At 41.0% G+C, this 16,275-nt stretch overlaps 1 protein-coding gene across 1 annotated transcript in view; it reads left to right on the top strand.

Moving 5' to 3' along the window:
- LOC122539520 (otogelin-like) overlaps positions 1-16,275 on the top strand; it is a 67,668-nt gene that overhangs the window by 34,508 nt on the left and 16,885 nt on the right. The window contains exons 5-7 of the mRNA XM_043674470.1: positions 3,349-3,457; positions 5,359-5,405; positions 6,901-7,037. Coding sequence (XP_043530405.1) covers positions 3,349-3,457; positions 5,359-5,405; positions 6,901-7,037 — 293 coding nt within the window. The remainder of the gene's footprint in view (positions 1-3,348; positions 3,458-5,358; positions 5,406-6,900; positions 7,038-16,275) is intronic.

The raw sequence follows: 16,275 nt of genomic DNA, 5'->3' as shown, positions 1-16,275 counted from the left end.
GGAAGTGGTGGAGGCTGGTACAATTGCAACATTGAAGAGGCATTTGGATAGGTATATGAATAGGAAGGGTTTGGAGGGATATGGGCTGAGTGCTGGCAGGTGGGACTAGATTGGGTTGGAATATCTGGTCGGCATGGACGGGTTGACTCTATGACTCTAATATGCAGTTTCCCTTCCATCCAACTGTCAGATAGAAAGTAGATGCTGGGTGTTCCCAATATGAAAGTCAATGTAAAGGTGGAAATCCAACACCCCCCGCCCCAGTTGTTTGCTTCTCTTAATTTCTATTTGAACACCAGGTCATGCTGAATATGCATGTACCCCTGCCCTCATCCAGATCAGCCTCAGCACATGCTCCTGACACATTACGATCCACTTGGAGCACAGTTCAGCACTTCAATGATGCACTTTGGATCAGCATATCCTATTGCAATAGTGGTAAGAACCTTGGCACACAGGAACAGGCACTCAGTTCATGGATTAGATAAGAGTGCATCTCAGGGATCCTTGCTCACTTTGTTAGTGCACAACTCACTTTACGCCTATTTGAATACTCAGTATCTCTGCTTTGACTTGCCTTTTTTGCACTTTGCCTCTCTCAGGCAGAGCTGCCAGGTTCATGGTACTTTTATCTTGACTTGCCTTTTATAGCCAGACAGCTGGTCATGGTTGTTCTCAGTCATCAATCAAGGCTGGACATATTACTGTATGGCACAAGTTGGCAGAGTGTCATATCAGTCTCACATCTGCAGCATATGCCAGCTGCATACATGCCAATCACACTGTATGTTATACAAGTAAATGGCCATGTCTCAAAGGCTAAGGCAAATAGTCTTCAGCTGCATCAAGGGAGATACTTTGAGATTAGATTAGATTACAGTGTGGAAACAGGCCCTTCGGCCCAACAAGTCCACACCGACCCGCCGAAGCGAAACCCACCCATACCCCTACATTTACCCCTTACCTAACACTACAGGCAATTTAGTATGGCCAATTCACCTGACCCTGCACATCTTTGGATGGTGGGAGGAAACTGGAGCACCCGGAGGAAACCCACGCAGACAAGGGGAGAACGTGCAAACTCCACACAGTCAGTCGCCTGAGGCGGGAATTGAACCCGGGTCTCTGACGCTGTGAGGCAGCAGTGCTAGCCACAGTGCCACCGTGCCGCCCACAGGGGATCTGTGTGTCAGTCGGCTCCTCAGGTCATGGTCAGGATTCTGTCCTCGCAGAGCGTGAGGAATTGAATGTCAGGGACCCCACCAGCCGCCTTTGATCTTTCTATCCTATTGTGGCAGTATTTATTGTGAAATGAGATGAACTGAGGGACTGAGTAAGGTGAAAATGACTGGTACAGCAGCTGGTGCTGGTGCTGGTGCATGTTAGTGATAAAGTATCCAAAGTAAGTGTTATGATACTGATGTGAACCCCTCTGTTAACTAAACCAAGCACCCAGAAAGCTCACCTTGCCTCGTAATCTGTTAAACTATGAGTGACAGAGAACTCCCAAATTCCACTGTTTAGAGGTAATAACATCAATTTGTTTTCTAACTCTAAAAGTGAACATTAAACAAAAACTATTACAACTCTAAGCCTCCCTTTCTCTTAACTGCTTACTACCTGCCTCCAACTTTATAACAATATGCTGTTTCAATAAGACACTTACTAAAATTACAGTTGAGTGTTGGTGGAAAGTGGGTGCAATAGCAAAGATGAAATGATTGTGAGGTAGCAAAGAAAAGATAATGAATAGTGGGCCAGGGCTTAGTGCACTGGCTTCCTCTGGCAGTCCTGGAGAAGAGGATGATCTTCCTCTTCACTACTGTGTCACCAGGACGGCTAGGTCCCTATCCACAAATCCGGGTGCCAATGTCTCCTTGCCTATTCTACAGGGTGAATGTCACAAACTGTACAGGGTAGCTCTGGACAGAACACAATTAATTGGATGCATGATGGACTTTTAAATATGGTGCTAATGTCAGAAATCCCTAGATGTCTCAGCAGTGGCAAATACTTCTGGCAAATGGAAGTATTTGATGAGGATTGGACAAACAGACATGGCGGGGGGGGGGGGGGGGTGTACATCATTCATCAGACGAGCTTGGGAAGATATAGTGAGAAACCTTGCCACAAAGGGAAGCCTTCAAGAAATATAACAAAAATGTTACTTAGCCAATTTCTGGTAAGATTAAGCTCCATTTATTTATAAATAATAACTGAAGATGAAGGAGCGTCGCTCCGAAAGCTAGTGTGCTTCCAATTAAACCTGTTGGACTATAACCTGGTGTTGTGTGATTTTTAACTTTGTACACCCCAATCCAACACCGGCATCTCCGAATCATAAACCATAGTATTGCACTACATTTTCAGACTATTTGAAAAGCCCACCCTGCTGTGTTGGTAATCCTTTTTGGTGAATAGGGAAAAGAGACATAAAGGTACGTGCATCTTGAAAGAAAAAGGATGTGAGAGGAATCCGGTTTATTATCTGAAAATGTTTGAGTTTTCAATGAGGTGAAGAGGTTGTTAGAAGTCATTGTTAAACATGGCAATAAGTGAATCAATCTGATGGCCCTGTGAAATGCAGAAGTGTGTTTGGGCATTTTAGTTTTTAATTGAAGATAAATAATGATGTGGAGGAGCCGGTGTTGGACTTGGGTGGACAAAGTTTAAAATCATGCAACACCAGGTTACAGTCCGACAGGTATATTTGGAAGCACTGGCTTTCGGAATGCTGCTCCTTCATCACCTGATCAAGGAGCAGTGCTCCGAAAGCTAGTGTTTCCAAATAAACCTCTTGGACTATAACCAGATGTTGTGTGATTTTTTAACTGAAGATAAATTAAACAGTGGCATTCTAATAACATAGAATGACAATATAAAGCATGTACACATTTCCATGCAGTAGTGGTACAATATCTGGTAATGAGAAACAGGAGATGTCCTTCCATACTCAGAAGCAATTCTAGTTGTTGCAATGCAATTTTTTTTGAGTGTGTCTGATATTGTTGTTCACCTAAGCATTGGTTTTAGGAATGTATGCTCCCAAGTAGTGAGCTTACTTTTCAGGGCCATTAATCAGAAAATAGCACTGCATTCTGTATTATGTTTTTGACTGCTCATTTAAATGGATAGAAATTTGTAGGAAATGTATTCCTGATCTGTTCACATTCCTTTCTAAGAAACAATATTATACCAGTAGCAATATATTGGAAAAATAAGCCTGATAGAAATGTAATACTTAAGCCAAATGTCAGCATATGTGTTCCAGCCACTCCAACACCCACAGCAGACGAGCTCCTTTATCAGATTATGTTGTCAGACTCATGTATGACTGTTTGTATTCAGGTCTTGTTTCGTTCCGTGGAAAGTGCATCCAACCTCAGGACTGCCCATGCTCATACAATGGGGAAATATTTGAAAGTGGACAAAGCATGCAATTGTTCTGCATTAAATGGTAAGAATATTTATCATATAATGTCAATTCTTCTTCAGCCCAAGAAATTCTTATTGAATCATTAATCATAGATTGTCACAATATATGATCAATCCATCAAATTAATGTCAGATATTTCACTTTGTGGGCAGTAATAGCCTAAACTTCTGGATTTTCATTCCTCTTCTTTTAGGCAGTCCCTTGCAATCAAGGATGACTTTTTTATTTTAGTTTGACAGGTTCTTAGATTAGATTCCCAACAAGTCCACCCCGACCCTCCGAAGAGTAACCCACCCACACCTATTTCCCTCGGACTAATGCACCTAACACTATGGGCAATTTAGCATGGTCAATTCACCTAACCTGCACATCTTTGGGCTGTGGGAGGAAACTGGAGCACCTGGAGGAAACCCACGCAGACACAGGGAGAAAGTGCAAACTCCACACAGACAGTCACTTGAGGCTGGAATTGAACCCAGGCCCCTGGTGCTATGAGGCTGCAGTGCTAACCACTGAGCCACCATGATGGTTTTTAGTTAAATCCAGTGTGCTGTCTGTAGGCTCAAGTGGTGCTGAAAGGGTCAGGTGGAGCTCGCTCTCCACAAGAGCAGTTCTAGCTTTTAAATATATCAGAAGTGCATTCTTACCCAATCTCACTTTCGTACTTACAATCGAAAACTGTAGCTCTGTCCATAGTGGATGGCCTCTTCATGATCCTGCATCACTGGGAATCTGTCCATCCTCTTTAATTAGATGGCTACCATGCCCAGTCCAACAAAACAATGTTGAGAGACTGCTCCTGATATAGTGCAGGGTCAGAATCCTACTACTGGTGGAATCCTGACTTTAAATTGATAATCCAGCCAGGACTCTCAATTTCACAGAAAGCATTGATTTCAACATAACCACAATTGGTTCACACTGAATGACATGCAAAGCCATCATCAAAATTAATAAGCTGCAAGAGAAAGTGTCAGTGCTCCTGGCTCTGAAACTTTCAGATCCTGTACTTGTGTTTTAACAGGTTATATCTCATATTTCACTTAAAAGAACTTTGTCCAGAGTTTGCAACTGTCATAGTTTCAGAGTGCCTGTTACATATTTCACCTTGTAAACAATTAAGTATCAATTCTTTGCAGAATCTTTTTCTTTGAAGTCATGTTCTTTTACATAAGTTTCATTATTACAATGAGGGAGTAACTGCATAGAATGACCTTCAATCACTGGCCTATTGTGCAGTTTTCATTTTTTGATGATTGAAATACACCCAATATGTGAAGAAGTCTTTGCATATTGAACATTCTGTCTGCTGTATTATTTCTAGTGATTCTGCTTCCTTCCTTGGCCTAGCTATCTGACCGAAAGCAAAAGACATTGTGATAAACTGCAGTTGAATAGTCTAATTTCCTGTTTTCATGCTTTGGTTTGAATATTTGGCTGTCACCTTATGCTGGAATACTGTGAATTCTGGAAATCTGAAACAAACACAAAGGCCACTGGAGAAATTCAGCAGGTCTATCAACACCTCTGCAGAGAGAAATGGAATTAACATTTTAGGTCCCATTTCAGAACAGATTAGATTAGATTACTTACAGCGTGGAAACAGGTCCTTTGGCCCAACAAGTCCACACCGACCCTTCGAAGAGCAGAATTCTGAAGAAGAGTTGTACCAGCCTTGAAACATTAACCTTATATTGGAGGGTCAGGAGGGGAACATTTAGAATGAGAATAGAGTGGCAAATAGAGGAGAAGTCGGTCCTTGGTCTCCTTCTGAACTATAAAAAATTTGTGTTTCTGGAGAAAACAGGAAAAACAAAGCATTTAAACATTTAAACTGTGGTGCAATACTTAAACATTTAGAATGACACATTGTAACATATTGATTGCAGGAAATACATTTTGATCTACTGTTTTTTTTGCAGCAAATGCAAAAATGGACAAATGGATTGCAATGACCGCAAATGCCCAGGTAGGGCTTATGCCATCTACAAATCAGTGATGTGCAAAGGACTATATCATTTAAAACTTTAAAAAAATATAATTAGCAAATTTTGAGAAGGTTTTAGTTCAGGTTGAAGTTCTGGATATAGGTTTGCTTGCTGAGCTAGAAGTTTTGGTTTCAGACATTTCGTTACCATACTAAGTAACATAATCAGTGAGCTTCTCGATGAAGCACTGGTGGTATGGCCCACTTTTTATTTATGTGTTTAGATTTCCTTGGGTTGGTGACATCATTTCCTGTGGTGATGTCATTTCCTGTTTTTCTCAGGGAGTGGTAAACGGGATCCAAGTCAATGTGTTTGTAGATAGACTTGCGAGGTGTTTTCAAAATGACATTAGTTTTGCTTGTTGTCTGTATAGGGTCCTTCAACAAGCAAACAGACAACAAACCAAATTAATGTCATTTACAAAATACCTTGCAAGAACTGTAACAAACACTATATTGGACAAACAGGCAGAAAAACTGGCCAACAGGCTACATTAACATCAACTAGCCACAAAAAAGACATGACCCACTCTCACTCGTAACTTTACATACAGATGAGGAAGGATACCACTTTGACCAGGACAACACATCCATTCTGGGATAAGCCAAACAGAGACACACACAAGAATTCCTCGAAGCATGGCATTCTATCAACAAACACATTGACTCGGATCCCATTTACCACCCTGTGAGAAAAAGAACATGAAATGACATCGCCACAGGAAATGACATCACCAACCCAAGGAAACCTAAACACATAAATAAAAATCAGGCCATACCACCAGTGCTCATCTGGAGGCTCACTGATGAAACCTCTGAAACTGAACCTTCCAGCTCAGCGAGCAAACCTACATCCAAAATATATAATTGATTGGAAAATAGATGGAACGCAAATATATATCAGGATTTTCAGATGATAGGTTGAAGAATATCAAAAGAAAGATTACTGCCGAGGTATCTACTGCTGATGGTGTGGGAGGTTTCAGTACTTTTAGCATGTTTTCCTGACAGTGGTGATAACCCTTATCCTTGAACTACTGCAGTTCATTCTTTTGAAGTTCATCCAAATTGCAGTTTTAGAGAGTATTACAGAATTTTAACTCAGTAGTAGTGAAGGAACAACTTCTGCTTCTTTTGTGCACCTTTAACAAAATAAAATGTCTCATGGTATTCCACAAAGGGATATTTTAAAGATAAAGAATTGAGCATGGAGAAATCTGAAAATAAAGATGGGAATTTTATAATCAAGATGTTGCTTGATTAGGAGATGTGACATAGGTCAGTGGAGACAGGACCATATCTCCTTCTGAATTGTGACCATTATGTAAGTCTATTCCAGAACATTTCTCTTAGTTGGTTGGCTTGTGTATATCTAGATATTCTGGTTTCATTTAATGTAATCATCATTTGCAATTTTCTTTAGAAAAGATGCTTGATTTGATATCAGTCATTGTGAATTTCTTGTCCCTACACCCAGCAATTTGTTCAGTCAGTGGAAGTCAGTATATCATGACGTTTGATGGGAGTCGTTATTACTTCAGAGGAGGATGCGTGCATACTTTGGTGACAACTAACTCATTCACTATCTACCTTGGCACAAACAAATGTGAAGAGGTAAGAAATCACAGAATTGATTTGGTGCATCATATCTGCACTTGCTCTGTGAGCATTATAATATTGTGCCAGACGGACCCACAGGGGAAACAGCCTTTCCATATTTACTCTGTTGAGCCCCCTAAGAATCTTACATATTTCATTAAGGTTGTCTATCACTCATCCAAACCTCAATGAGATCAGGTCCATAAAAAGTCATGCAATATCCTGGATCAACCAAGTGAATCTTCTGTGGACTGTATATCTTTCCTTAGATGAGAGGCCATAAACTGTTCACAAAATTCAAAATGTGGTCTGATGGCCACATTACATTTGGCTTTTTAATCATCCTTGGATGCTTTCTTTTAGTGATTTATAGATGAGGACCGTATCCTTCTGTGCTGTAGCTTTCTGCAGTCTTTCTCGTTGAAATAATATTCAGTTCTCCTCAATGAATGCATAACCTCACATTTTTCCACATTATATTCTATTTGCCAAGTTTTTTTAACCACACAATTCAGCTGTTTATTTCTTTCTTCAGACTCCCTCAACTAAGTCATGAATATGTATTGTAAATAATTGTGCACCCTGAACCTGTGGCACTCCTCTAGTTACCGGGTGACATCCTAAAAATGCCCTGTTTATTCCATCTCTTTTATCTTCTATTAGTTAACCCGCTCTTTATCAATTTTAGACTACTGCCCTCAACACCATAGGTAGCCTAATGCACTCCATTTTACTAAATGCCTTTTGGAAATATAAATTTATTGCATTTACTGTTTCCCCTTTCTCTGTCCTCCTTGTCATCTCCTTAAAGAACTGTAATAGATTTGCAGGCATTATTTCCACCTAATGGAGCCATGATTCTTCATTATATTTTGTTTCTGAATGGTCTTCTATTATATCCTTTATAATAGATTTGAACATTTCCCCAACCACAGATAATAAGGTAACTGCCTGTAGTTACCTCTTTTCTTTTTGTTTCCTCCCATTTGAATAAGGGTAGTCTTCCAATCCTCTGGGACATTTCCAGAATCTCAGTATTGTTGGAAGATTGCTACCAGTGCTTTCACTATCTCTGTAGGTGCTGTTTTTACTACCCTAGGATGCATTTCATCAGGCTAGTGGACATATTGGCCTTTAGTCAAAAGGTATGGTGCTGGAAAAGCACAACCGGTCAGGCAGCATCTGAGGAGCAGGAAAGTCGACATTTCGAGCATAAGCTCTTAATCAGGAATGATGAATACATTCCTGATGAAGAATTTATGCTTGAAACATTGACTTTCCTGATCTTCAGATGCTGCTTGACCTGCTGTGCTTTTCCACCACCACGCTTTTTGACTCTGATCTCAAGCATCTGTAGTACTCACTTTCTCCATATTGTCCTTTAGACCCATTAGTTTCCTGAGCACTTCTTTTCTTGGTACCGTTATTGCTTTTATTTTCTTCTCATCTTTAGGATTTTGATTTAGTACTTTTGGATTGATATTAATGTTCTCTACTATGAATACTGATTCAAAGTATTTATTGAAATCCTCTGCCATTTCCTAGTTACCCATCATTATGTATCCAGATTCATTTTCTCAGGGATATCTGTTCATTTACAATTCTCTCTTTTTTCAGATTTAATAAAGCCCTTACTATCCATATTTGTATTACTCGGTAGTTTAGAACTTTATGTTTTTTAAGACTTTGCCAGTCTTCTGCTTACCACCAAACATATGGCACATTGAATTTTTTTCCTTTCAATTTGATGCTTTAATTCCATTGGTTAATCGTGGGTTGGTTTATTCCCCTTCCTAGAATCAATCTTCCTCACTGGGATATAGCTTTGCTGTGAGTTATGACCTTTTTTCTTTTCTGTTCAACCTCTTTCCTCGTCCACTGCAGCCAACCTAGCCCTCATTCCTCCGTAATTATCCTTATTTGAGTTTAACTCAGTTATTTCCAAGCCCAAGTATCTCAATCTCAAAGTAACTATTCTACTCACTCATACTATGGTCACTATTTCTGAGGGGATTGTTTTACTCCATGATAATTTATTAAATCAGCTTCTTCACACATTAAGATCCAACTATTCTGATCTGTAATCTTTGGTTGGATGCTCAACATATTGTCCCAAACACACCCTAGCAATTATTCCTTGTCGCTTCTCTGTCAATTCAATTTTCGCAATATATATGCAGATTAAAATTACACTAGATTAATGCATTGTCTTTTTTACATGCTGTCATTATGTCCTGATTCATCCTTTGTCTTACAGTAAAGGTACACTATGCACAACAGCCACTAGTGTTTTCATTCCCTTAAAAGCAACAAAACTACTCCATCACCCTTTCCTCCTGTCTTTGCTTTTTGAAAAACCACGCACACCTGAATACACGTACATCATCCTTGTAACCTTAAAACCATGAAACATAGGAAAAGAAGTAAGCCATTCAGCCCCTTCAGTCTGCACCACCATTCAATGGATTATAAGATTAAGAAAATACGAACTAGCTGTAGGAGCAGGCAATTCAACTTTGAGCCTGTTCTGCCAATTAATATGATTGTAGCTGATCTCACCTTGGATTCAACTCCACTTTCTTGCCCACTCTTCATAACCCTTTAATCCATTACTAATTAAAACCTGTCTTAACCTCCTTAAACCTCCTTAAGTTTATTTAGTGCCCCAGCATCCACTGCACTCTAGATAATAAATTTCACAGATTCATGACCCTTTGAGAGAAGTAAGTCTTTATGCCGAAAACTACTTTTCTATTTTCATACACTATTTTGCATACCTTAATTAGATTTCCTCTCATTATTCTAAACTCTAGAGAGTAAAAGCTGCTGAATTTCTCTTCATAAATCATCTCTGGAATTAATCTAATGGACCTTCTCTAGACTGCCTCCAATGTAATGACATCCAATTACATCATGGATGATCTAATAATCCTTATCTCTACTTTCCTGTCTTTTTTGTATAATCTTTGATTCCCTGGCTGAATCACAGAATCATAGAAGTGTTATGGTGCAGAAGGAGGTGATTTAGTCTGTTATGCCAACACCAGATTGTTAAATGAGCATCATTATCTCATGACAATATCCTGCTTTCCTCCCATATCCTTACACATTATTTTTACCCAAATTCTCACCAGTGTCCTATTGAATGCCTCAATTGAACTTGCCTACATCACATTTTCAGGCAGTGGAACTGAGTACTTCAAGAGTGAAAATGTTTTTGTCACTTCACCCTGGTTTCTTTTGCAGATCACTTTAAATCTATGCTCTCATTCTTGTTTTTCACAAGTGTGAACAGTTACTCCTATCAAGTCCACTCATGATTTTGTAAGCCTGATTTAAAATATGTTTAAAAATCTGTCTGTCTCAGCCTTGAATACATGAAAGATGAAGTTGCGACAACCCTCTGCAGAAAACAGTTTCACAGATTCACTATGTTGTGAGAGAAGGAATTCCTCCTGTCCCTTTCGGTCCCAGTCTGGATATTGTTAAATAAAAAGCTGCCCTGTAATACTGCAGCATATTTTGCTATATGTGCTCTCTAGATCCCTTCCTGACCCCCTTTAGCCAGATTGAAATTGTCTCTAAAGTCTAGTTTTTTGATCTCCCAGGACTTCAGTTCCAATATGGTGTGATGCTGCTGCTAGCTTAACAAGGTTATAGTTGTCCTTTGCTTTTTTTCAGAGATATCGTAAAAGCAGTGATTCTGAAAAGTTTAGCTTGGATGGTTTTTAGGGCCAATTTGGTTATAGCTAATAGATGCTGCCACAGGCAAAAGGCTTTCTTCGAGAAAACATTTGTACAATGAAAGGGGAGTGGCCAGTTCCCCCAGTTCAGTTTTTCTCCAGTTTGATTTGGATTTGGCAGTCTGGCTCTTCACTGAAAGCAGTCAGGCAGTTTTGAGACCGCTGATCCCAGAAACAGCTATATGAAAGAGAGTGTTCCATGCTGCCACCTCTCTCTCTGACATCTCTCTTGTTAGACCCTGTGTTTGATTTTACCTTTTGTGTCAAGGCAGGTTTATGGGGATTGTTTCAAGCATTGGGAACAGCATCATTAAGTTGCGATAATCGGTTGGATTTTCGGCTAGATTAAGTTATTCTGTATTCTGTTCTCTTTTGTTTCGGTTTAATTTGGTAATCTTGTAAATAAATTCTGTTTTGTTTAAAACTAAGTGGTTTGGCCAGATACATCACTCCTGGAATATTCACATTGCATCTGCTTAAAACAAGTAGCAACGTTAGGGTCTGGGCTACCTTCTTGAAATGTTAAGAGGATCTGGCCTGGTCCATAACAATGGTCAGCCTACACCATCAGAACAACTCCCTTCTACGTATTACTGGTGTGAATGCCCTATGAACTGAAACTCATTCCTTCCACATCAAAAAAACTAAAGAACTCTGGATGTTAGAAATCAGAAACAACAACAGAAATTGTTGGAAAAACTGAGGAGAGAAACCAGAATTAACCAGTGACCCTTCAGAACCACATCGATCTTCCTTCCACATCAATCTTTCTGAGCTATGCATATAAATCCTTGACTTTATTTACCTTATATCTGTTTGCCTGTGAGCCTGAGTGTACCTTAGCAACTCAATTTTTTCTTTCTAGCAATATCAACGCCATTGGGATCAATGTGAATGACAACAACTGGGTCCCTCCCCTCCTTCCCTAAGTTCTCCACCACCTCCAAGGTGATAATCTTGATCCTGGCACCGGGCAGGCAACGCAGCCTTCAGGATTCATGTTTTATTCCTCTAATTTTTTTGTTCCCCACCACTGTTTTCTTCCTATTGCTTTTCCCCCACTTGAATGGCTGTCTATACCACAGTACAATGGTCAATTTTCTAATCTTCTCTGTCCCTGCTGTCGTTTGCACAGCTTGCAAGAATCTCCTAGCTGTTGGATAATTTCAGGGGCTCAGGCTTCTTGAGGATTACCCTTTGGGTCCCCATACCTGCCTCACTTGCAGTTAAACCTTGCTGTCCCTGAACACATATCAAACTTGAATGAATTAATATGAGGAGTGTGTCTGCCTCCTACAGGTAATGTTCCCCCTTCCCTCAAGGAAATCCAATCAGACAACATTTGGAATATTGTAAGCAGTTTTGGGTATCATATCTAAGGAAGGATATGCTGATGTTGGAAGTTGTTAGATATTGGAAGCATCTGCAGTCCTCACTTTCTCCCTGATGTTGGAAGAGGTCCGGAAGAGGTTCAAAGGAATGATCCTGGATATGAAAGGCTTATCAAAGAAGGAACAGTTAAGGAGTCAGGTCTGTACTCCATCAACAGGAATGAGAGGGATATGATTGAAACTTACAGGGTAGAGTGGACATGAGAAGATGTTTCTATTAGTAGGAGAGACTCTGACTTGGGGGCACTGTTTCAGGGTGAAGGTACAACCATTTAGAATTGAGATATAGAGGAATTTCTTCAGCCAGACAGTGGTGAATCTGTGGAGCCCATTGCTGCAGAGGGTTCTGGAGGCCAAGTCATTGAGTGTATTTAAGACAGAGATAGAAGGGTCCCTGATTTGTAAAGAAATCATGAGTTACAAGTAGAAGGCAGGAGAATGGGGTTGATAAATATGTCAACCATGATTGAATGGCAGAGCAGACTCAGTGGGTTGAACGGCCTAATTCTGATCCTATATCTTATGATCTTTCCTGATGTTGAGCAATGTCTGCAGCTCAGACTGGCAGTTCACAATTTGAATCTGAAATTGTGTTGATCTTGGTGTCTAGCAGCTCCCACATGCCACTACTGCTTGAAGGTTCCAGCCAATGAGAAGCCAGCAGCTTTTGGAAACTGGACGATATTAATGGAAGCCCAAGCTATGCAGTCATGGCTTTCTTCATTAACAGGAAGAGGATCGTAGAGAAGGGTTCATTGGGTGAGGGATTTGGGGCAGAGGCAAATACCTCACTTGTCAGAAAGGTAGATATTTAGGACAAAGCAATTGAGGCTTTAAGTGGCCATTAATTGACTGCACCCAATTATTTGCCTTGCCCATCTTCTGCCCCGGTATCTTCAGGAAGAGGAAATTCCACTCTGAGCCTGTTGTCATTTCCTGTGATAGCATCAGCTGTCTTGTTGATAGTTACAGCCTTAAATTGTGCTTTGCTGCTCTGCCTCTGCTGGTTGTTCCTGCACAATGATAAAACTCTTTTCTGAGCAGATATATTAGAAGAACAAATAACAGAATAGCACAGTTACAGGTACTTTACCTCACAAACTTGCATCAACATATGATGCCTTTCCAGACTAAAATCCTTTTTCCTCTACATGGTCCATATCCCTGTATTACCTGCAGTTCATGGATCAGTCAAGATGCCTCTGGTTATGGACCACAGCAAACCACCTCAAAATATTTTAAGAAGATAGCCTAGACACCAACATTTTCTTATTTTTAAAGGCAAGTGTAAAGCTTTATTTCCAAGTGTAATTTGATTGGTCAGCCTACCAGGCTTGAAGCAAATCAGTCTTTATTTTTACACTATAATTAAAATACAAACAAAAGAAAGAAGAATCGGAATATCGTAATTCTGTTGGAAACCCTAATAGAAGAATAGATTATTTAACTATTAAACAGCAACTGTTCCAATTTGGTAACATCCCATAAACACGCACTTGGCAAAGGAAAATTCAGTAAAATAGTCTCATATGCAATTCTCGTCTAGGTAGAGAAATCTCTGAAAGAGAAAGAGAAAACTCAAGCATTTTTACTGTAGCAGGGAGAGATGTATTGCAGCTTCCAAAAGCCAGTGACTACTGAACGTTAAACTAAAATCCTGGTTTTGTGGCAACTTGACCCCACCTTTTTGTGCTGCTGTTATTGTTCCAACTTTAAGCAAAAAACAAAGCTAGCTACGTTGCTGGGCTCAGAACAGACAGCTTGGCCCTAAGTCTACACTTGATTTCAAAAGAAACATGATAGAACAAATCCTTAAAGGAAAATCTTGTAACACTCTTGAACATTGTTATTGTATTTGCTTCTACTAACTCCTCTGGCAGTACATTCAAGGCACTTACCATCCTCGGTGTAAAAGATCTGAATCTCACATCTTTAAACTTTATCCCTTTTACTGTACACCTATCTTACCAAGTAATTTACATTTCTCCCTGAGAAAAACTGTGTGTATCCATTTTATCCATGCCTCTCAAAAATTCGTAGACTTCTATCAATTGCTCCTCAGCCTCCAATAGTCAAACGAAAACAAATCAATTTCTCCTCAGTTAATACCCTCTAAGTCAGGCAACATCCTGATGAACCTTTTCTGTACTCTCCCAATGCCTTCATATCCTTCTGGTAGTGTAGTGACCAGAACTGTACACAATATTTGAAATGTAGCCTAAATAAACTTCAATAGAGCTACAACGTGACTTGCCAATTTTTATCCTCTGTGCCCCAGCTGATGAATGCCATATAATTATTAACCACCTTATCCATTGCTATTGCCACTTTCAGGAACTGTGAACCTGTATGTTTAAATCCCCTCTGTATGTTCATTCCTCTAAGGGTTCTGTGGTTTTTTTGTACACTTCCTTCCTGCATTAGACTGTCCAAAATGTACCACCTCGCATTTGTCCGGATTATAGTTTATCTGCTATTTCTCCACCAAATCTCCAGCTTATTCTGCCCTATTCTCTGACAATCCTCCTCACTATCACAACTCGCCCCACCATTGTATCATTTGCAAACTTACTAATCAGATCACTTATTCTTCTCCAGATCATTGATTAAATGTTACAAACAACAGGGGTCTCAGCACTGATCCCATTTTCCATAGATCTCCAGTTAGAAAAAACACATTTCCACTACTCCTTTCTATCTCCTATGATCAAGCTAGTTCTCTATCTGCAGGAATTGCAAAACCTGTGCCCACACCTCCCCCCTCACCTCCGTCCAAGGCCCCAAAGGAGCCTTCCACATCCATCAAAGTTTTACCTGCACTTCCACACATGTCATTTACTGTAATTGTTGCTCCTGATGCAGTCTCTGTACGCTGGGGAGACAGGACTCCTTTTTGCAGAGCTTTTCAGAGAACATCTCCGGGACACCCGCACCAACCAACCCCGCCACCCTCTGGCCGAACACTTCAACTCCCTCTCCCACTCTGCTGAGGACATGCAGGCTCTGGGCCTCATCCATCACCACTCCCTAACCTCCAACCCCTGGAGGAAGAACTGGATTAGTGATCCTCTCTACAGTCAGTCCTGCCTCAGCTGAGGGCCACACTCTCTCAGAATTGCAAAGGACCCCTTCTGTACTACATCCTCAGGAGAATTCATACTCTCAACAAACAGTATTTCAACTCCATCTCAAACATCAAAAACTGTTTTATCTATCCACCTCCATAACCAGCACTTCTCAAACATTCCAGAAGATTCCCCCGGCCTCTGGAACTGCTCGGACGCCATTAGCCATGTGGCTGGTGCAGCCACCATCCCCCACGCCGATTAATGACGTCACTTCCACCCCCATCACGGCCACTTCCGCCCCTCACATCATCGCTGATGTCACACGCTCAGTGACGTCCATGTGTGACATCTGCAATGATGTGAGAGACTGAAGTTAAAAGATAAAAGTTTGTTGTACTTACAGTTTTTGATATTTGAGACGGTGTTGAAATATTGTTTGTTATCTACCCACCTCAATAACTCAGCCCATGGAACTGCTCGGACACCATTAGCCATGCGGCTGGTGCAGCTACCGTCCCCACAGTGATTGATGAGGTCACTTCCGCCCCCCATCATGGCCGCTTCCACAGCGACTTCCGCTCCTCACAATTTCTCATGCACCACACGTGACATCACTTCTGCCCCTCGCATCATTGCTGATGTCACATGCTCAGTGACGTTTCTCCCCCCCCCCAACTGCCATGTTTGTCACCACTTCCGCCCCCACCAGCGCCACTCACCTGCATTCTGCTGACACGCCCTCCCACAGACCCCACTGTCACCATCCCTGCCCCCCAGAACCCAGCGGGGAACACCACACCTGCTCATGACTCCACACCCACTCTAGTTACAGGCTCCGCCCCCACTCCCAGCTCTACACCCACACCGGGTCCCAGCTCCTAGCCCTGCTGAGTTTTCACCATCCCTCCAGACCTCCCCCTCACTGAGGAAGAACGATCAGTCCTCAGCAAAGGACTCACCTTCTTCCCCTCCGCCCATTCATCAATGAATTTAATACACGCCGTGAGGTTGAACACTTCTTCCGCTGCCTCCGCCTCCGAGCTTACGTTCA

Source organism: Chiloscyllium plagiosum, chromosome 2 (genome assembly GCF_004010195.1).
Source record: "Chiloscyllium plagiosum isolate BGI_BamShark_2017 chromosome 2, ASM401019v2, whole genome shotgun sequence".
NCBI classification, from domain to species: domain Eukaryota; kingdom Metazoa; phylum Chordata; class Chondrichthyes; order Orectolobiformes; family Hemiscylliidae; genus Chiloscyllium; species Chiloscyllium plagiosum.
This window is presented reverse-complemented; position numbering and strand designations above follow the sequence as displayed.